General features: G+C 36.6%; 1 protein-coding gene across 4 annotated transcripts in view; it reads right to left on the bottom strand.

The window, feature by feature from the left end:
• The window catches only part of LOC106872062 (uncharacterized), a 39,589-nt gene extending 33,496 nt beyond the window's left edge, over nt 1-6,093 (bottom strand). For 2 of the 4 annotated variants that reach the window (XM_052972422.2, XM_052972423.2), the window contains exons 1-2: nt 5,888-6,093; nt 1,586-1,879 (exon numbers count right to left, since the gene is read on the bottom strand). In XM_052972422.2, coding sequence (XP_052828382.1) covers nt 1,586-1,879; nt 5,888-5,900 — 307 coding nt within the window. In that variant the 5' untranslated portion in view covers nt 5,901-6,093. The remainder of the gene's footprint in view (nt 1-1,585; nt 1,880-5,887) is intronic. The other 2 variants (XM_014918910.3, XM_089361630.1) reach the window with 1 other exon arrangement.
• Between the last annotated feature and the right edge of the window lie 16,912 nt (nt 6,094-23,005).

Genomic DNA, 23,005 nt, shown 5'->3' with positions numbered 1-23,005 from the left:
TGGTTATCAAAGGAACAAGTTTATATACGATATATTTACAAGAGGCACATTCTTGCAATGTGTTGCTGAAATTTTTAGATAACTTGGACATTCATAAACTTCTACAACCAAATGCTTTTCTTAAAAGCAATTAGTCAATTACAAAACAATCCAATAATCCAGGTTGAAAGCCATTTGTGAATTATGGTATAAACCTGGAGCCTTTACAGGAATGGTTTGGATATGCCTGCATTGAAGCAACTTACCCCACACACTATATTTCATAATATTAGGCAAAATTATGTTTTATTATTGAATCGAACAAAAAAAAAAAAAAACTTTCCTCTTGTCCCACTCCCACTAAGATTAAGGTGATTGGCTTCTCTGTTCTACTGGTACCAAAACATTTGTCTTCCCAACTTTGGAACAGACTTCACAAACATATTGTTTAAAATTTTTGAACTATCACCAACAAAATCAAGCAAAATAGATGAGTGCAGTTATAAAACTATTTAAATCTAAAGAATTCTCAACACATTACTTGAATAGAACCTACAGCTTAACTAAATGATAAACTGCATGGTTTCCAGGTGGAAATCTGAAAGTAAAAGAAGGAAAGATAGAAGAGCTGTGTCTTAGAATACAAAATCTTCCCATATATTCCTCATCCACAATCACTTTCCACTTGGATTGTTTGTTTAACATGTTTAGAACTTGATAAGACAAAAAAAAGGAATCTGTTTGTGTCCACACAATCTACTACAGATAGCCACAATCTCCTTTGATTCATACAAAAGGAGATATGCATTAGATAATGTGATACTAGACACACTGTGCCTGGAGAAAAAAAATGAGATAGTCACAGCTGGAATGCTTTATAATCATAGATATACTTGAAGAGGGTTGACTTCTGGCTATACAAAAAACAGAAATACTCAGCTATTGAGAACCAGATGTCCATAGTACCAGTGACAATATATAACCCAACAGTTACACTGCCAGTCTCTTGCTATTCACTGAGATATCTGTAGCCTTGTAGTAAAGAGTTATCATATTGGTAAGCGGCATAGCTCATTACAATAACCAACAGGAGAACTATATAATTAACAAATTAAGTCAACATTATATATGTATTCTTATATAATGATAATAAAAATTCTGATACTGTCCAATGATAAATTTAAACTTAGGAAAAACAAGAAATCTGCTACTTCCTATGTAAACACTGTAAATGCTTCCCCTAATGGATTCTCAGGAGCTGTCTTTGACTCAAAATAATCCTATATATTTGCTGCGCTGCATTACAGCTCCTTATTTCCTGTGTTCAAAGCCCACTCAGCATTATTTTGCCTTTATCTTTTTGGAATTGATAAAATACCAGTTGTGTAAAGGACTTACCATAACTTTGGGCTGATGTACATCACCTGCATATGGCTATTTAGTTATCAACAAACAAGTATAGAGGCCTATAAGCACTAGATTTGAAAGGATGCACAATAAAAGACAACATTGGTGTTATCCAAGAAAAAAAAAATTTTTGATAGAGAAATATTAAGGAAAAAGAACAAGGGAAAGATTTCAGAGGAATTAAAACCATTTATTTTACCTTCGTCCTCATCATCAGTTTCCTCATCATCATCTGAGTCATCATCCTCTTCTAGATCTTCAGGATTAGGGTTCTCCTCCATCATAACTTCATCACTTTTACAATGGAATTGAGATTTCACCTCATCACCTTCAGATTCGCTGCCAGAACAAGAAAGTAATGCAGAAGCTTTACCTTGTGCATCTCTCTTTAATCGTTCTTCTTCCATTTCCAGTAGCACTTCATGTAGTAACTTTCCAGAAAAGCTGGGTATCTTTTCGTTTTTTTTTTTTAATCTGGGCCAAACAGAATCATCTGTAAAAGATGGTGTCATCAGTTGAAACAATATGTAACAAAAACCAACAGCAATACTGTCCTTAACAAGGTGAAAAATTATCAATTTATGCTTCTCATTAACAAAAATATTTTAATATTAACACCTATTACATTTGGAATAGTTTCATCATCAATCACTAGCAAACGTTTTATTCCTGGATGATGTTAGATGATATGAAACAGAAATCAAACTATAAACTTTTACTTCTAATTCAATCTGGTAGTGTTTACACATCCAGAAATAAGATACCTGATGAAGACTGGAGAAATCAATCAAAACGGAATGTAGATGTAAATAATAAAACAATTTATCATTTCTAAACATGTAATTGTCTAAAACATTAGCCATTCACCTGTCAATAAATTAGAGAGTAGTGAAATGAGAGAAGTGGTTAAAGTCAGTAATGAAATACACAATACTAATTCATGTCTCACCCCCACCCAGTTAGATCACACAATTGTCATTATCCAAGTTCAGAGTTGATACCTTAAGTTCCAGAAATACACTCCTTTAATATAATCAATAAATGAAATAGGGGTTGTGTCTCACAAAGCAATAACTGTAAGGGCATTTGAGATGGCCAAGTGTGCAGAATATTAAAAACTGTGCTATATTATAAATTTCTATATCACAATTCCAAGATCAAATTCTATCAGTAAATCAGAAACCACATTACTATAATACTTATTTTATCAAATCCTTCTCTCAACAAAAACATTGGAATTCAGAGCCTCATCAAAAGAAACTGATAATTATAATTAAAGTTATATTTGATATTAAAATTTCACTTTGCTAGTTATTCACAACATACAACTTGAAACTTATAAAAAGAAAGATTTAAAGAAGTGACTAAAAGCAAGCAAAATAAATACTATAATCTCTTTATAATTCATCTTTACCGGGGGTTAGTAGTCGATTAATATCTTTATAAATACCTAGGCTGTGATTTATTTAAGGAAATCATGTTCCTACCTTCACTTTTACCAGTGGAATGGCAACAAGCGGACACTGGAACCGATTCGCAGACTTTATAGAAAACTTAGTCAACGATGCTGTTATTTACATCGTATTATACAAATAGAACTCATCGTCTTGATACAGAGACCCAAGTATTCGAAACAGTAAATTTTGTAAACCGTGTGTATGCGTGTGTGTCGAGACGAGGGAGAAGAGTTCGGTGATTCGGACAGAGCACTTTTAGTTAATACCAGTTCTGCCCTAACCGAGTAGACCTATAATTAAAAGTATTTAAGCCGCGATCATCACCTCTGTTTGTTTTAAGCATAACATAAGAACGAAGTGTCCCTTTAAGACAATAGGGTGTGACTTGAGGGAGATTTGGCTGTTATTCCTTACAAGTAGTCGCATGGAAGTTATTATACTATTTATTTGAAACTACAACCCTGCTATACCAGTTCTTTGGAGAGAAAGAGAGAGAGCGAGCGCAAGGGGCGAGTATTTAGGTCTATCAAACATCCTATACATAGGTTTTGAATATAATCCAAGAATTATAAACAATAAACGGAGAAATAAATAACAAATATAGATAAATATATAGGTTAACAAATGAAAATAGAAATTTTATTTCAATGTTTTGTTTGGGTTTTACGAAATGGAATAACAAAAAAGGTGTTTTAAAATAACGTAAATATCAAATAAGGTCGAATAAAAAGTGAAACTAATTTCTTGGCTTTAAGAAAAGTTTGTGAAATGTTGTCTAAACAATAATGTGCCAGGACAAAAACGGACAAACAGAAATAAAGTCATAAATAAATAGAAACAAAGCATTCATTTCTTGCTAGACATAGAGGATTATTTAGGTTACATTAAACATTGCAGAGAGGAAAGGTAGAGTCATATACACCGACATTAAACATTTGCTACTCTACAATGTCATTGATGTATGCAGACGTTATACATACACACACAGTTCCATGTCTCGATGTGAGGTGCCGAAGAAGCGTTCGCTATGTCAGGTGTTGAAGAGACAAAAAAAAAAAAAACTACCATTCCGATGGTCGTCTTCTATTAACATTCAATATTCTTCATCACTTTCTTAGCTTTAATAACAAAATTAACGATAATTCTTGCTGCCTCATTTAACTATTCCACAAGCAGACCAAATATCGCCAAATGTATTGCAATAATAATAGCAGTAAACAATTATTTATTGTACTCGTACATTGCCACAAATATATTGAAGACAGAAACCACACAAATGTGTGTATTATATGTTGGTATGACGAGCTAAAGAAGCACTTTATACAGAAAGTGGTAGATTATCACATGAAGTTCATAAAAGCATTTCAACACATTGTGTATGTGTACAGATAAATAGATACACACATGTAATGAAAAGTTGGTGACATAAGCGACTATTAACAGGAGTTGGGAAAACTACACACCTTATTGAGTACTCTTTTTCACTCCCAAACACACGTGTGTGTGTGTATTATATACATACACAAATATATATAGAACAGACATATACATACAAATATATGGATATCTATATATAGATACAGAAATAAGTGTGTGTGTATATATATATATATATATATATATATATATATATACACACGTGTGTATACCATACAAAAAACATGTAAGGACACGAAGATATTAATGCATATGTATGTACATATGAACCCAAATTTATGCATAAATATATACATATATACGCTTAAATACATGGATACATATTTGCATACAAATACAGAACTATATACATACATCTGCATATTTATATACAGATTGTGCATATATTATATGTATTCACACGTGTATATATATGTATGTATATGTATATATATATATATATATATATATATATATATATATATATATATACACACACAATATACTATTCACATGCACATATATACACAAATTTTTATATACATACACAAATATAATTACATATTCATATATAAGCACATACATACAGACAGAAACACACATACACATATGTCTGCTACCTTTGGCAAGATGGACAAGGAAAAATAAATGCAAAAAGCATCAAACAATGGCAAACAGTTCCATAACACACGCCTACTTGAGTTGAAACTAAATTGATTATTGACAAAATATACAGATCTATCACAATGAAGACATAGATAGATAGACATAAATCTTGTTTACAATATCTGTAGTAGGAAAGGGTAAGAGGTAGGCCTCTGAGCGGCAGGGAGGGCTGTGGGTTGGTGCCATCTATATGTATAAGAATACAGAATCTAAAGACAGTGAAATAATTAAATAAACCTAAAGAAAAAGTTACAGATTTGAGATGGAAATAATTTAGAATGCACAGATGAAATAATCTCTGTTTAAGGAAACCTAAACTGACCTATCTTTCGCTGTATATATATACATACATACACACACACAAATGTACATACTCAAATACGTATAGAATACACAATGTGTCAGAGTGTGTATAATACATATACATATATAAAGGATACGTTTTAAGCATCAGTTGTTTATAAACAGGTTTACATGAAAGAGGTATAATGGTTCCATGGTTTCGGATTTTATATTCAACTCTGAAAATGTCTTTTTTTAATTCCATTATTATTCTTATTCTCATTATATAACTATATACATACACACATATACATATATATCTACGTAAGTACCTATATTTGTAGTTCTCAATAGTAAAACTAATCAGAAGAAATATGACCCAGAATTTACAGAGCAAGACTTCCCTCTGAAATGACAGGATTAATTGCATATTAGAATTTCATTTCGGAAGAGGAGAAAATATGAAACAGAAAATGGTTTTTTTTTTGCCAAAGTCAGAAGTCTAGTGTTAAATATCTGCATTCCAATGTCTCTACATAGTCAGATTCTTTAATATTAAACCAAAATAACGTTGAAGGAAAGAGAAAAAAGCAAAGCTGATGGTCGGCTGTGAAAAATTCAACACATTTTTGTTTGACTCTTCAACCAAACCGTTGTGCTTATTACACCGAGAAACTCACTCTGGATTCGCATTTAACTCACGACCATTGGCCTGTTCCATTGTTGTAAACGATTTTATCTTCATCTGAAGTTTGTCCTAATTAATACATCCAGGATGAACTAAATAGCCAAATGTAATAGGGATACACACAATTAGTCTGTGTACTTACCTCTTCAACCCGCTAAAAGAAACTTGCATCCACCATGACTAATTCAAGACCCGGATGCAGACCGGAAGTGACGTGTGAGTGAGTGAAGAGATGAAATGAAGTGAAGGGGGGAGGATTCAACTCGAATCCGAGTGAGGGAGAGAAAGAGAGAGAGAAAGAGTCAGGTAGACCGAGGAAGGGAGAAAGTTAATCAGATAGAGAGAATGTAGTATTAGTAGTAGTAAGAGGAAAGAAAAAGAGTGTGGTGCGTAATAATTATAAGCGTAAAGAGAGAGAGAGACAATAAGAACAGAAGACAGTGTGTAGAGTTACTAACACGGAAAAACAGAGCGATGGAGAGAAAAGAGAGATAATGTGTAGAGAGGAGAACAAAGGCAAGAGAGACGGGGGGGACTAGTGATCAGACCTAAGAAGTGTGAGTGTGGTGAGATAATGTAGTGAGGTACGGTTGATAATTTTGGTGACGGAAATTTTTTTTTCTCTCCCAACATTTCTCCTCCCCCCTCTCTCTCTCCATTACTCAATATTGTGGTTTAATTTCTGTTTATCGACGTTGTGAACCCCTTAGTAAACCTGAAATGACTACAATTTGTCGAATAAATACAAAAGCCTTCTGGGAATACAACTATTGATGTATCTGCTTCTTTTCCCAACTGATTGCTGTATTTACTTCACTCGCTTTATAATTATTTTTTATATATTTATTATCTCATGTTAATAAAGTTGTTTTTTTTTTCTTCTTGTTCTGAACAAAAATAGAACAGACGAAGTGACGATTTCGTCTGCTCTGTTGGCTTTATACAGTGTCAACATTTAATACAGCCTTTATACAGACGATGCCATAAATGGATTAGAGAAATGTATGGATTAAATTTTTTTTAAACACACACACTATTAACTGTTTATTATTTCTTTAATTTAATGCAAGGAACAATGGATTAAAGCAGTAAATATCTGGGTCCTTCGCCAGACTATTTTCAGTTATAAATTACCTTCATAAAAGACCGAAATGTGAGTTAAAGCGTTTCATTACCCACAATTGTGATATGAAATCCCCCGTTGTGAACCGGGATCCCTATGGATTTCCGTTATGGTACATGTTAAACACTGTGTGTGTGTGTGTGTGTGTCGGTGTTTTTTTAACATGGCCTTCGAGCATCATATTAAATTAACTACTACTATTCTACATCATATTAGCTACTGTTTACTTGGGTCTCCGATTTTGTTGACCTGCTCGACACCCCTCACAATATCCTCTTCGTGTGCACACATGTAAAAATGAAATAAAAATTTTAAAATCTATGAGGCTTAACATTGTTTACACCCAGACCTTCCTTCATTGAACAATTCTATAGTTGAAGGCAGTCTGTCTACGATCAGCCTGTCCGTTTGAGATTATACAGAACTACAATATTCAATGTATTCTTCCAGAAGACGATAGGATTTGATTTGGGGGAGATTTGTCTGCTAATTCTTGCGAGTTGAGCAACCCCGCAGAAACTCCTGACTAACTCAGACACCCTCCGGCATCTGGCCCACATGCCCACTATCCCCTTTTTCAGCCTTTTCACCTACCATTATAATGGCCTCTGCTCCTCAGAACAGCTTAGGGTCATACCATCTCCATTCAGGTATTCCTGTCCTACTCGTCTCTCTCCTCTTCCAATCATTGATACTGCATCCACACACACCTAGCCACTAGATCCAGCTCACACTTCCCAAAATGTTAGCTGTGTGGAATTCACTCTATGCTCATATCTTTCTCAGCAGGTGTTGGTTTATATCAATGTTATCTGTCTAACCAGCCTAGGAAAGCTTGCAAGAGCTATGGGCAATGCTGCCTTCCTCCAGACACAGCAAGTAAAACTGAAAATATTTAATTAGAATTAAATACAAAAATGTAGTTAACAGCTGTGGGAATTCCTTTAAGTGATACTTTAATAATAATAATAATAATAATTTTAGCACAAGGCCAGCAATTTCAGGTGAGGTGGGTAAGTTTATTACATCGGCCCTCAGTATTCAACTGGTACTTATTTTATCAACCCCTAATTATTATTATTATTATTATTATTATTGCCTTTGCACAACTTCTAATGCTGGAAATGTATTACAGTGTCAGCTGTTCACTACCAGTGAACTAAGGTAACACCTCTTATTTTTCGAGCACCTTCTGGAGTATTCGAGCGGTTCCAAGCAGTGCTGTTTTCTGCAAGTGCTCCACCCTTATTGCAACCCCTATTTGTTCCACGTACTTCTCGAGATTTTTGCTCACTGTTCCCAGGACTCCAACAATTATTGGTACTACTGCTACCTTTTTCATCGACCACAACTGCTTAACTTCCCAAACTAACCTGTCATATCTCTCGACTTTTCTTTCTTCCTTATCATATACCTTGTTGTCAGCTGGGCATGCTATATCTATGATCCAGCATAGTGTGTTTTCTTTCTCAATTAAGACTATGTCCGGCTTCCTATTTTCTATCTTATGGTTGCACTGAATCATAAAATCCTATAGGATCATTGCATTTCCATTTTCGACGATGCCTTCAGGTTTGTGGTCGCACCAATTTTTCTATTATTATTATTATTATTATTATTATTATTATTATTATTATTATTCAGTAGTTTTATTTTTATAATGTGCTTTCACTTCACTACCGAGCACAGCTCTGTGTACCTTGGGTATGTGCTGTGGTTTGCTGTGATGCTCTTATGGTTACTGTATTGAAAGTGTTTTGCGTAGGATGTGTGCAGTGCCCAGTAGTGCAATTTTCTGTATGTTATATATATTTGTAAGTCCTGGTGTTTTTATGTATTTGTCTGAATATTTTTTTATTATACTTAAGGCGCCTACTATGATAGGAATTGTTTCTGTTTTTAGATTCCACATTTGAGTTACCTCTATTTCCAGGTCTTTGTATTTTGAAAGTTTCTCCAGTTCTTTTAGGGAAACGTTGACATCTGCTGGTATTAATACATCAATTAGAAAGCATTTTTTTCCTTCATGGTCTTTGACAACTATATCTGGTCTATTGGCCTTAATTTCTCTATCTGTGAGTATTGGCATATCCCAGAGTATGGTTGCTTTCTCCTTTTCTGGCGTGTGTTTATACCATCTTTTTTCTGTTGTTATTCCATAGTGTTGGCATAGCTTCCAGTGTATGTAGGTCCCAGCTCTGTCGTGTCTGTGAATATATTCCTTCTTAGCCAGGACTGGGCAGCCAGAGATAATATGATTTATTGTTTCTTGTCCATTGCCACATATTCTGCAGTTACTTGTTATGTTTCTTTTCATTATATGTTTTTGGTAATTTCTGGTGGGGAGGCTTTGGTCTTGTGCAGCAATTAAAAATCCTTCAGTCTCTGCTTTGAGTCCTGAACTTCTCAACCATTGCTGGGATTTTTGTCTGTCTATTTCTTTTGCATTTAGTTTAGCCCAGTATTTACCATGTAGGGGCTTTTCTTGCCATCGTTTTATCATGGTCCATTGCTGTTCTAGTTTTAGTTTGGATTTCATTTGTTTTATAGCTTTTGTTGTTTCTTCTTCTTCTTCTTCTTCTTCTTCTTCTTCTTCTTCTTCTTCTTCTTCTTCTTCTTCTTCTACTTCTTCTTCTTCTACTTCTTCGTATTTATTAGGTAGTATGATTTCTTGTTTGTATTTGTCAGCTTCCTTAAATACTGAAAACAGTTTTTTGTTTTGCTCGTGTTTTGTGACTATTTGTATTAGTTTTCCTTGCTTCTCAAGTAGGTATTTTTGCAGTCCTATGGTGATTATTTTATAATAGTTTTCCAGTTGTATAAGACCGCTACCACCTTCTGTATGTGGTATATAAAGCCTTTCTATTTCAGATTTTGGGTGGTGCATCCAAGATACTGTCATTATTTTTCTTGTTTTCCTGTCTATTTTAGATAGTTCGGTCAGTGTCCAGTTCAGGATATTGTAGCTGTAACTTATAACTGGGACAGCTAGAGTGTTAATACCTATTATCTTGTTTTTAGCATTGAGCTCTGTTTTTAGTATTGATCAAAATCGTGTATAGTATTCTTTCTTTATTTTCTCTTTCATTTGTGTGTGTGTGTGTTATTATTATCATCATCATCATTATTATTAAAGTATCACTCGAAGAAATTCTCACAGCTGTTAACTACATTTTTGCATTTAATTTTGATTAACTTTAACTGTAGTTAGAATGTCACAGGAAAAAAATTACAAGACAGATTCTTCAAGTCAAGGCAACTAGCAGGAGACCTAATGATAAACCAAGAACAAGATGGTTGAATAATACCCATAGTCTCAGTTGGTCATGCTTGGGAACCCAATGAGAAAGTGTAATGGTGGTTGCTTCTGATAGGACTGTATGGAAGAGGTGTCCGAAGATTCTGCCCCTGCAACCATCCCAAAAATAGTGGGTAAAGAAAATTAAAAAATGAATGTCACACAGTACTTAGGTACACTACAACTCATCAGAAAAGGATAAGAGAAGGAACGGAAAGCAGCAATGAGTCAAGAGAGACAACAATAATAGCCAAAATACATGCATAATAAATAAAATGAGGCGCAATACATGTCCACTCACATCCTTTTGTGCAAATTCTGTCTTGCAATTCTAAATGTTTCTCATTAATTATCCTTACCAAATATTCATTTCTACTATAGGCACAAGGCCTGAAATTTCGGTGGTGGGATGTAAGTCAACTGTTACTTATTTTATTGACCCTGACAGAATTTGAACTCAGAGTGTAAAGACAGATGAAATGCCACTAAGCATTTTGCCCAGTGTGCTAACAATTCTTCTAGCTTGCCACTTAATTCTTATCAAATATTAATGAAGAGCTTGACAAGTCTACCACACAATGTTTGGGAAGAATGTTAACCTACCACTTCGGTTTAACATTGCCATCTGACCCTTGAGTACCTTCATGAAGCCTACCCCATTTTAAACATTTAGGCCTGGTGTTTGGTGGAAAGATAACTTTCTTTTATCCCACCAGTTACTGATGTCCTAAAACAAGAATTTGGACTTTGTCCTTTATCTAACCATGACATCAAAATAAGAAAAAAGCAGTCCATAAACCTTACTTCTTGTCTGTTGTTTCTCTTCTTGCTATGTTTTATATCAAAATATTTGTCTAATCTCCAGGAATATTTTCTTATAAACATCTTTGCCTCTTTCATTCAAACTTGTTGGTTAATTCTCATAATCTGATAATTTCCTGAAAACATATAACCATAATGGTTGAGTGGATAAGGTATTGGAGCACAAACTCCAAATGTGAGTTCAAATACACAGCAGGAGTTTCCAGGTTGTATTCTTTGTAACTTTGCTGACAGGAATTAGTATCAGATCATAGAATCAGATCATCAAAAATGTTGCTACCAATAATAGATTGTAATATTGTCTAAGGAGATTTTTATTTCTCGTGCACTGCCCATCATGAAACCTTGTAACAGTGCTTGGCATCTGGAACCTTTTCAATCCAATAGCAAATGAAGACCACAAAATACCAAATGATCTTCGCCCATATTTCAGTCAATAGCTGTTATGATGCATTTTTAATGGTGGTGTGATCCAATGGAAAATTCTTTGCAGTTTTGTGCCAAATCATGGTTATAAATTGAGATGCATGAGATACACAACCACAGAATATAGCAGAGGAGAGAGAGAGCACTCATAGAGGTTTTCTGGGTCTGTTGGTCTCAATGCCACTCTGATCTTGAGTAAAAAGATCATCTCTCACTAAGCACTAAGAGTTAACATCTCTTCTCACCAAGCACAAATGCATTTTCTCCTCTCACAAACTAGCAACTGGTATTCACTATAACAGCTTACATAGAGTAACTATTGTAACATCTATCTGTAAATAAACATGTTACAAAAAGCTGAATATTGTGATTGTTTATTTTGGGAACAGCATGCAGCAAGACCAAATAATCTGGCTCCAAGTAGACCATTTCCACAACCTAACCTAGGTACCAAATCACCTTAAAAACTGATCTTTTCTTCACAATCACATGGTTTGGGTTCACTCTTTCTATGCACACACCTTTGGCAAGTCTACTGTGCTATAAGCACAAGCCAGCCAATATCTTATGAGTGGAATTGGTTGTGTATGTGCATGCCAGGTTGCCTATCTATCTATCTATATATATATATATATATATATATATATATATATATATATATATATATATATATATAATAAAATAAAGTTGCATGATACCGCACAAGTGGAGATATATATGAAAGAAGGTTTGAAAATACAATTTTAAAGATGTTTATTCACTTGACCGGCTTCACTTTTTTAGAAAAAGATTGTCAAAAGTAAAATGTAAAGCTTTGTATAAGCTTTGTTGTGTTAAGTACTGGTTGTCACAAAAGTATTAAAATACATATATACATTCTTTGGTAATAATAAGAAAATGTTAAAAACAGTTTACAAGAGAGTATTCAGCAAAAAGTATTAGGAGTTCAATAAAAATCATGTTTGTTTGGTAGTATATATATACACAGAAGGAGATATATTTAAGAATTTACAAAAAATTGGAGGATAACTGACCTGTCTTTTTAACATGTTTTCTCTCTTGTGTGTAGCTAGGGAATGTTTGCTATATACATACATACATACATACATATATATATATATATATATATATATATATATATATATATACATATATATATATATATATATATACTAGCAGTATAACTCGACCATGTCCGGGTGTGACTTATTACGCCATCTACGATAAGTCTTGCTCGGGGAAAATCAACTAAAAAAGAAAGCCTTACAACGAAAAAACCCTTATGATTTAAATATGTTCATAATTCAAAAGACAATGAAATTAATAATTAATAGGAAAAGTCTGAAGGCTGTTTTGTGTAACATTATTAAGTGTATGTAAATTTCATCCGTCTAATTGGCTATAGAAATGCTTGTGCAAAACAACTTTTTGCGCTGCCCTGATTATACATAGCAGAGCTATCACTTTCAGCAGGAGCTAGGACAACAATTTGTGATGAAGCAATTGCTGGCGATCTGTTGCTACACAGTTTTTCCAGAATTCTATCAGATTGGGCAGAAGATGTTGATGCACCATTTTGCATTATGTTCAAAGTAGCTACTGGAATATGGTGAATTGCTGCAGTCTGTTGCTGTCATTTTAAACCAGTTGCTTTCTTTCTCCAGCAAACTCTCTTCTTTGGAGGCATAATCTATGTATATATTAAACAGAACAACAAAAGTTATAATAGATGGCAGGGTCGGTACTTTTCACATTTCTGTAATTTTTCAGATTAACACCCGCATGATTACCCAAGCCTAACCCTAAAGCCCTAAACCTAACCCTAACAATAACCCTAACACTAGCCCTAAACCCTAACCCTAAAACCCTAACCCTGACCCTAAAATCGTAACCGTAACACTAACCCTAATCCTAACCGTAACCCTAAACCCTAACCCTAACCCTAAAACCCTAACCCTAAAACCCTAACCCTAAAACCCCAACCCTAAAACCCTAAAACCCTAACCCTAACACCCCAGGGAAAATCGTGGTATATTTACAAAACATAGACGAACATGACTTATATTTTAGTGAATGATTGTCTACCTGCACATGTATGCGTTTGAGAGAGCGAGAGAGAATAGCAAGAGAGGAAGAGGGAGAGAGAAGGGGAGGAAGGGAGAACGGAAGACAATTATAATGTTGATGTGTGTATGTGTCTGTTGTTGTCACAGATCACGTATGTGTGGTTGTGTGTGTTTTTACGTTTCTATGTTATGAAAAATATGTTAGAGGTAGAGGGATACAAGAAAACTATTAAATGGGAGAGAGGAAGAAGAAAGACTTTGTATGTATCACTTTCTCTCTCCCTCTCTCACTCTTACTCTCTATATTTTATGTTGAGCGTGTAATATATATGTGTATAAGAACGCCGTTACAGGTAGAAGGGAAGAAATATAAAAGTTGCTAGAAACAACAACTAAATCTCCCTTAAATCACACAAAGTAAACGGAATTTTAAAAATCTAATTTCTGCACTGGAAAGTTCACATTGAGAAAAGTCCATTGATGTAAAAAATTTTACGAAAAAGTGGAAAATGTGGATTTCTATACACTTTTAAAAAGGCTTCACACGGACACACAACTTCAGCTTTATATATTAAGATATATATATTTATATATTTACATGAAGTAAAATATATGTCGTCATAGAATGATCAATGGTTTCACATATATATAGTGCTTAGCTTTATAGATGACTTGTCAGACTCCAGTGGCAGCAGGCATATAGCCTTTCTTCAAACTGGAAGTATTACTCCTCTAACTTTTAGAGTGTGCTTCTTTTTTCAGGTGTATGATCCACTGACAATCCATTCACAACCTAGACACAGAGTATCTTACAAAAGCCACCATGTGGTTTGTGTTTGATAGCTGTACCACCATTTCACACATCTACATAATCATGAAAGCCACCATCTCTCAGATAGTATGGAGTGTTATGAGTTTTCTATCTCCAGTTTGAAGACAGGCTATATGCCCTCAGTATTTGGATTCTGATGAGTCATCTATAAAGCTAAGCGCTTCATGGATGTGAAACCATTGCTCATTCTGTGACCAGACATATATCTAATTCATGTAAATACATTACTGCTCTAACCTTTAGAATGAGCTTCTGTTTCATATATATGATTCACTGACAACAAAGGCGGTGCTCCAGCATGGCCACAGTCAAATAAGTGAAACAAGTAAAAGAATAAAAGAATATATATATCATAAGTATGTAAAGGTTTCTTATATTGTGGTACAAGGGAGATAAACCATCCTCATTAACGTTTTTATACGCTAGCCCTTAAATCTCGTTATCCTAGCGTTTCCTCACATCCGCATGGTAGAAAGACTTTGTCTTTATATAGAGTCTGACAAGCTGTCCACAAGGCTGTGGCTTTCATGGATACAAGACCATTGGTAACTCTATGACCAGAATTTAACTTTTTGTTTTAATAAATACTTCTGCTCTATTCTTTAGAGTGTACTTCCTTTTTGATATGTGTTTTATTGACAATATATACATATATATATATATATATATATATATATATATATATATAAGCACCATTCAAGTGTGGTCATTGCCAGTGCCACCTGACTGGCTCCTGTGCTGGTGGCACCATTTGAGTGTGGTCGATGCCAGTACCACTTGATTGGCCCTCGTGCTGGTGGAACATAAAAAGCACCCACTACACTCTTGGAGTGGTTGGCGATAGGAAGGGTATCCAGCTGTAGAAACTTTGTCAGATCAGATTGGAGTCTGGTGCAGCCTGTTATTTTTACTATCAGATATCTTTTGAATGACAACTTCAACAAAGCTAAACTAATTACTTTAATTTTATTGGCTGTCATATTCAACAAATCTGTCTTTCGTTTTCCCTGTCAAGTTTCCTCCCATTGCTTTTCTGTTTTAATCAGTTTTGTACAAACAATTCTGTACATCATAGATCTATACTTCTCAGTTTTATACATTCCAGTTCTATACATCATTCTTCTATACATCACAGCTCTATACACGACAATTGTAAGCTTCACTTTTATACACCACATTCCTATATGTCACAGTGCTATATACCACAGTACTATAAATCAATTCTATAAATCATGATTCTACTTACCACAATTATACATCTCACTTCTATATATCATAATTCTATACATTACAGTTCTATACATTACAGTTGTATAAATCCTAGTTTTACATCTCACAGTTCCATACATGGCAGTTCTATAAATCATAGTTCTACATATCACAGTTCCATACATGACAGTTCTAAAAATCATAGTTCTATATATCACATTTCTATATATCACAGCTCTATTCATCACATTTCTTTGCATCACAGTTCTGTTTATCAGTTTCATACATCACAGTTCCATACATTACAATTTTATGCATTACTATCTCTACATCACAATTTTTTGCATCACAGTTCAGTAAATCACAGTTATATATAGCATGTTTCTATACATTTCATTCTATACATAATAGTTAAATATATTATACTCCTATACATAGTGACTCTATGCATCACAATTCTATACATCAGAGCCCTATATATCAGTTCTATACATCACAGTTCTATTCTTCATTTCTGTATATCAGAGTTTTATACATTAGTTCTGAATATCATGTTTCTATGTTCTATCATGGTTCTATCACAGTTCTATAAACCACAATTCTATATATCAAAGTTCTGTACATTACATTTCTATATAACATGTGACTATATATCGCAGTTCTATACATCACAGCTGTATATAACATAGTTCCATACATTACAGTTCTATACAGCATAGTTATAGACTTTACAGTTCTACATTTCTCTGTTCTGTATATCAGAGTTCTATTTATCACAGTTTTGCACATCAGTGTCATACATCAGTTCTTTATACCACAGTTTTATATATATCATATAGTTCTTATAGTTCTCATCATCATCATCATCAACATCGTTTAACATCCACTTTCCATGCTGGTATGGGTTGGACGGTTTGACTGGGGACTGGTGAGCCAGATGGCTGCACCAGGCTCCAATCTGATCTGGCAGAGTTTCTACAGCTGGATGCCTTCCTAAGGCCAACCACTCCAAGAGTGTAGTGGGTACTTTTACGTGCCACTGGCATGCAGGCCAGTCAGGCAGTACTGGCAACGGCCACACTTCTTTTTATGTGTCACTTGCACAGGAGCCAGTCGAGCGGCACTGGCAATGCCCTTGCTCGATTGTTGTTTTCCATGTACCACTGGCACAAGTGCCAGTAAGGCGGTGCTTTTTATGTGCCACTGGCACAGGAGCCAGTCAGCAGCCCTGGTGATGATCACACTCGGATGGTGCTCTTAGAACTCCACTAGCACGGATGCCAGTCATGCGGTGCTGTCATTGAATTTGATTTCGATTGCGATTTCACTTGCCTGAACAGGTCTTCACAAGCAGAGTTTAGTGTCCAATGAAAGAAAGGTGGGCTGATTACACCACTGGCATAGGCCACAGGTACTATGCATCACAATGCTATACATTAGAGTTCTATACATCACAGTTCTGTTCATTAGTTCTATACATCAGTTTTTTATGTTGGTATTCTACGTATCAATTCTATTACAATTCTATACACTACAGTTTTATAGCTCTACCATTGTTTTATACATCACGATTCTGTATATCAAAATTCTATACATCACATTTCTATATATCATAGTTCTATACATCACAGTTTTATATCAATTCTATACATCACAGAGCAATACATCACAGTTCCATACATCAGTTCTATACATTACCATTGTATACTTCACAGTTCTATGCTTCACAGTTCTATACATCACAATTCTATATCACAGGTCTATAAACCACAGTTCTACACACACATACACACACAACACACACACACACACACACACAAACACTCATATACAAAATGTGATGTCATCGAATGCGGAAACACACACACACACTGACAGACACATGCACACTCATACACTCACACACATACACTGACAGACACATACACACTCATATACAAAATGTGACGTTGTCATCATCCTCATTGTGGTATAAAATGTCCTGTATAGAAAGATTATCTCTATAAAATGTTATATTGTTTTAATGGAAATGGAAATAAAAATTACATGTTGACACTCATGAGGTGAGATACTATTACCTTGTATTTGATATAATTTGGTAGAGCCATTTGAGAACGCATTGGGAACAGACAGACAGAGAGACAAAGAATTTTATATATATAGATTAAGCACATGTAACTGTAAATACCTTACAACCTTGCAATTGCTGCAATGATTATTAACTGGTAATTGAATGGTAAATGTGTAAAATAAGATGATCTTAGCGTTATTATATTAAAATTAGAAGTGGAAGAATAAAAGTGAAACAATATCATAGTCTCATCACATTAGAATTAAAAGTGAAAGAATAAAAGAGAAATTATTATATCACATTACCAATATAGATGTTATTGTTTCGGTTTTGACACGTAATATCGAACCAGTGTAAAAGATTGCTCCGGGCCTGCATTAGGCAAGAAGTTGAAAATTTTTTTGGCCCATGACACTCCATAAACCCTAAGTAATGCATGTGTAAAATTTCAATGAAATCATTTGGGTACTTGAGTTTTAGGGATTCACACATACAGACAGACAGATACACATTCTCAGTTTGATATATATAGACTAGCAGAAATACTCAGCATTGCTTGGGATTAAAATGGCATAGTTTTTTTATTCTTTTGCTTGTTTCAGTCATGTGACTACAGCTATGCTGGAGCACTACCTTTAGTTGAACAAATCGACCCCAGGATTTATTCTTTATAAGCTTACTACTTATTCTATCGGAGTTTTTTGCCAAGCTGCTAAGTTACAAGGGACGTAAATACACCAATATCGGTTGTCAAGCAATGGTGGGGGTATAAACACAGATACACACACACATACACAAATATACACATATACGACAGTCTTCTTTCAGTTTCCATCTACCAAATCCACTCACAAGGCTTTATATATATATACTATAGCCTGAGGCTATAGTATATATATATATATATGTAGTGACTTCATTTAGGCATAGAGTAGATTCGAACCTGAATCTGCCAATTTCCTTTAACATTTTAACAGCACTTTTCTCTTGGAGAAAACAATAGTGACAGCAGATACATTTACCAGATGGCTTCACCTAGCCAACTTATGTCTTTGCCACTTGACCCTTCTAACCTCTTGTGTACGATAGAGAAGTGAACTGAGATAACAATGGACCCCACAAAATATCCATTGTTTTGGTTGCTTCTTACATTCTTATAAACTCTAGCAGCCTTCAGGGAAAAGTTAGTTAGTGAGAACAACTGACAGAGAGGAGGCTGACTGACTCAGTAGACTGAAGTAACATCACAGAGTGACAACTATGGAATTAATCGATGTAGAAGTTGTCTCGTCCCACACTCTCATTTTCATTTGGTCAATTTCTTTTTTCTGGAACCTTACCATATCTCTCTCTATGTATACTACTATGAGATTGTGTACACACATACAGGCCAAAATTAACTTTCTTTACCTCACATACTTTTCCACTTATATTAATACATACACCTGCCCGTCAAGGCATGACATTATATTAATTAACGGTAAATAAAAAATTGGAATCAACATCAACACCCATTGCAATTGGTAACTATCGACTCCGACATATATCATAATACTATAACGTTACATATATACATATACATATACGTATATATATATATATATATATATATATATATATATATATATATATATATATATATATATATATCCAAACATATTCCTTTTCTCTTCGTGCTTCATGCTGTTTTAGCCATGATATAACGCCATCCCACTGGCTGGGCGGGAGGGCAGGCCAACATTTTGTTGGATGGCTGTTGACTGTTCAGGAGTTCATCCTCCCTTTGATGGGTCTTATTTTTCATCCCACAGGGTGTCCAACAACACCCTCCTCACCAAGCGAGCCTGGTGGGGTTGTCAGTTTAGTCGTCAACGACCTGACCATGCAACAGGATTACATGTTACTGGTAGCACTCTAGAGTGACCTGTCTCACGTGTACGAGCTGTTCGCAAAGATAATTCTGAACAGGTTGTCATGTTATCTCAATGAACAACAACCGAGGGAGCAAGCCGGCTTCCAGGAGAACAACAGCATGATGGACCATATATTTACTCTAACACAACTGCTTGAGCAAGTGAATAAGCACAAGCTGCCTCTTTGCGTTGTGTTTATAGACTATGAGAAGGCCTTCGACAGCGTCGGAACCAACGCAGTGCTAAACTCGCTGCAGAGGCAAGGAGTCAAGGCGCAGTATGTGCAACTGCTCAAGGAGGTAAATTCTGGATGCACTATTGACATAGCTCTGCTGTCATTATCTGTACGAATGCTGGTCGAGAAGGGAGTGAAGCAAGGAGATGCAATCTCTCCAAAACTTTTCACTGCATGTCTTGAGCAGATCATCAGAGGCATTGAATGGCAAGGTGGTGTCAACATCAATGGTGTAATCATCATTGAAACCAAGGATCAGCTTCAGACTATGCTGATGGAGCTCAACATCAAAAGCTCTGCAGTAGGTCTCAAGATGAACTGCATGAAAACTAAGTTCATGCGGTCCGACAATGTACCAACAGGTTGAACGGTGATTGGCAGTGATGAAATAGAGGTGGTAAAGGAATATGTCTACCTGGGACAGGAAGTGAATATGTGCCGAGACATTGAAAAGGAGATCTTACGGAGTATAAGGGCTGGATGGAAGGTATTTAATGGCATAAGGGATGTGCTCAAGGGAAGGTTAGACAGGATCACCCACGCCAACTTCATAAATAGCACAGTTCTACCTGCAATGTTATATGATAGTGAAACATGGGCTACAACAAAGAGAGAAGAGCAGAGATTGGTAACGGCTCAGAGAGCCATGGAGAGGTCAATGTTTGGAATCTCATTGAGAGAGCACATCAGTAGTGATATCATCAGACAGAAGTCCAGTGTGAGGGATGTCATCGTAGAATATATATGCAGCAAGTTTAGATGGGCTGGACACGTCGGCCAGTTCACCTATAATTGGTGGACCCGCACAGTTGTCGAGTGGTACCCACACGAGCAGAAATGACCACTCAGAAGGCCTCCATGATGGTGGAGTTACGATTTTAGGAGGGCAATTGGGACCACATAGATGAGGAAGGCACAATCCAGAGAGGAGTGGACAATGTGCTGTGACCAGTGGTGTCAAATGGACGCCCGACGGACTGGTCGGTCAAGGTGACCAAGGTGATATACATACATATATATATATATATATATATATATATATATATATATATATTTATACATTTCTCTCTCCCCCCTCTGTTTTCCTTTTTTCTCCTTTCTCTCTCTTTTCTTCTCATTTTTCAATCATTCCTGATTACAAACCTTTCCTCCTCCACCTTCACCACCTAAATAACATCTTTCCACACTTCCTTTCTGCTGCTTTCAACGTTCTATTAATCCTTCCTTACTAATTTTCAAAAAAAACACGCTTCTGTAGCCACCTTTCCTTTCTCAGTCGCTGCCTTCATTACCGCCTCATAACTAAAGGTTTCCGCCTCCATTTCCACCCAACTCTCCACTCTACTTCAACCATCCTACTCATACTCCGTACTACATCCTACTGCCTTATGCGTACCACCATTCATTCTAATCTCTCCAAAATACACACCATCGACCGTCTTCTCCCTCTGGCATTTTCCATCTTCTCCTCTCAGTTGCCCTCCCATGCTAATAATACTTTATGTTACATAATTCATTTAAATCATCTCTTTCATCAATTTCTTGCTCACACCAAACAACATAAACTTCACTCACTCCCGCATTCCATCACCCCTGATGTCACTACTCAAACTCCTCCCTTACCCCTCTTTCTCCCACCTCCCCTACCCTCTTCCTCCCACCCTCCCCTACCCTCTTCCTTCCACCCTCCCCTACCCTCTTCCTCCCACCCTCCCCTACCCTCTTCCTCCCACCCTCCCCTACCCTCTTCCTCCCACCCTCCCAACCCTTGTCTCTCCCCCACACATACCCCTCACCCCTCCCACCCAACCTTCCACCCCACCCTCCCCACCCTCCCCACCTTCCACCCCACCACACCCCTACATCTGTCCCATCCCTCTTCCTACTTCTATCCCATCCACCCTTCTCCACTTCAGTCTGTTGTTACCATTCCTCCAGATCTTCTCCTCTCTGAGGCAGAGCACTTCCTCCTCAATAGGGGTCTGCACTTCATCCCCCTCACTCCATCCAGCAACGAATTTTGGACAGCTTTGTGTGTCGTGTTAGGTTGTGTGCACTTTTCCACGACAGTCCACCTACATCTAATGAGGAGGACTGCTTCACCGACTTGGGTCACTGACCATCCCAGCAGACGCCAGCTCCTGGCCAGTTCCAAGCAGTCTATCTTTTTGTGGGTATCTGCCAGTATGCTGTGGACCGGTTTAACTTTTCCAAGCATCCCCAACATCTGAACATCTCCCCAGCCGAACTCTTTGCTCTGCAATGTCTCTGACGCTGCATGGACATCATAATATCACTGACTCCTTCACCTGCACTTCTAGCAATGTCATATACTGCATCTCCTGCTCTCTCTGTCCTTCTCTATACATCGGTCAAACGCTTGGCTGACCGGTTCATGGAACACCTCTGAGACATCCGACTTGGCAACAACACCCCAGTCTCATGCCATTTCCACTCTACCAGTCACTCTTTACAACACCTGTCTGTGTTCGGATTGTCCTTGCACAGGGGCCATCCGGACTCTCATTTTCACCATGAGCAGGGATTAATCTTCTCTCTTCGCTCTTTTGTGCTACATGGGCTCAAGTCTCCTCCCCTCTTCCTCTAACCCTCTTCCTCTCTCCTCTCTTCTTCTCACACTTACTTCCTCCCACCCATCTCTCCTCTCTTGCTCTAGCACCTACTTCCTCTCTTCACTCCTACCCACCTTCTCCCTTGCACCCTCTCCCTTCATGGTCACCCCCCTCGTTGCCCCACCTCTACACATTCCAACCCCACCAACCCTATACATCCCACCCCACCCCATACCTTAGACCCTGCCCTTGCTTCCTTCACTTTCGCCTCCCCCACACCCCAACATCACCACACCAAACCATACACCACCACACCACACTACCACACTACACACCACCATACCACACCAGCGCACACACTAGCATTGACCACTTTCCAGCACCTACATCATCATCCACACACCTACACATGCACACACACACATGTCAATGTCACCAGCCCCCTTCAACACACACATACACGCTCTCACATACACACAAATGCACACCTTCATTTTGGGATCACCACTACTTTATCTCCCCTTCTTCCTAGCTCTCCTGTA

Source organism: Octopus bimaculoides, chromosome 13, assembly GCF_046866305.1.
Source record: "Octopus bimaculoides isolate indiv1 chromosome 13, ASM4686630v1, whole genome shotgun sequence".
NCBI lineage: Eukaryota > Metazoa > Mollusca > Cephalopoda > Octopoda > Octopodidae > Octopus > Octopus bimaculoides.
The sequence above is the reverse complement of the archived record's forward strand: the minus strand, read 5'-3'. Positions and strand labels throughout refer to the sequence as shown.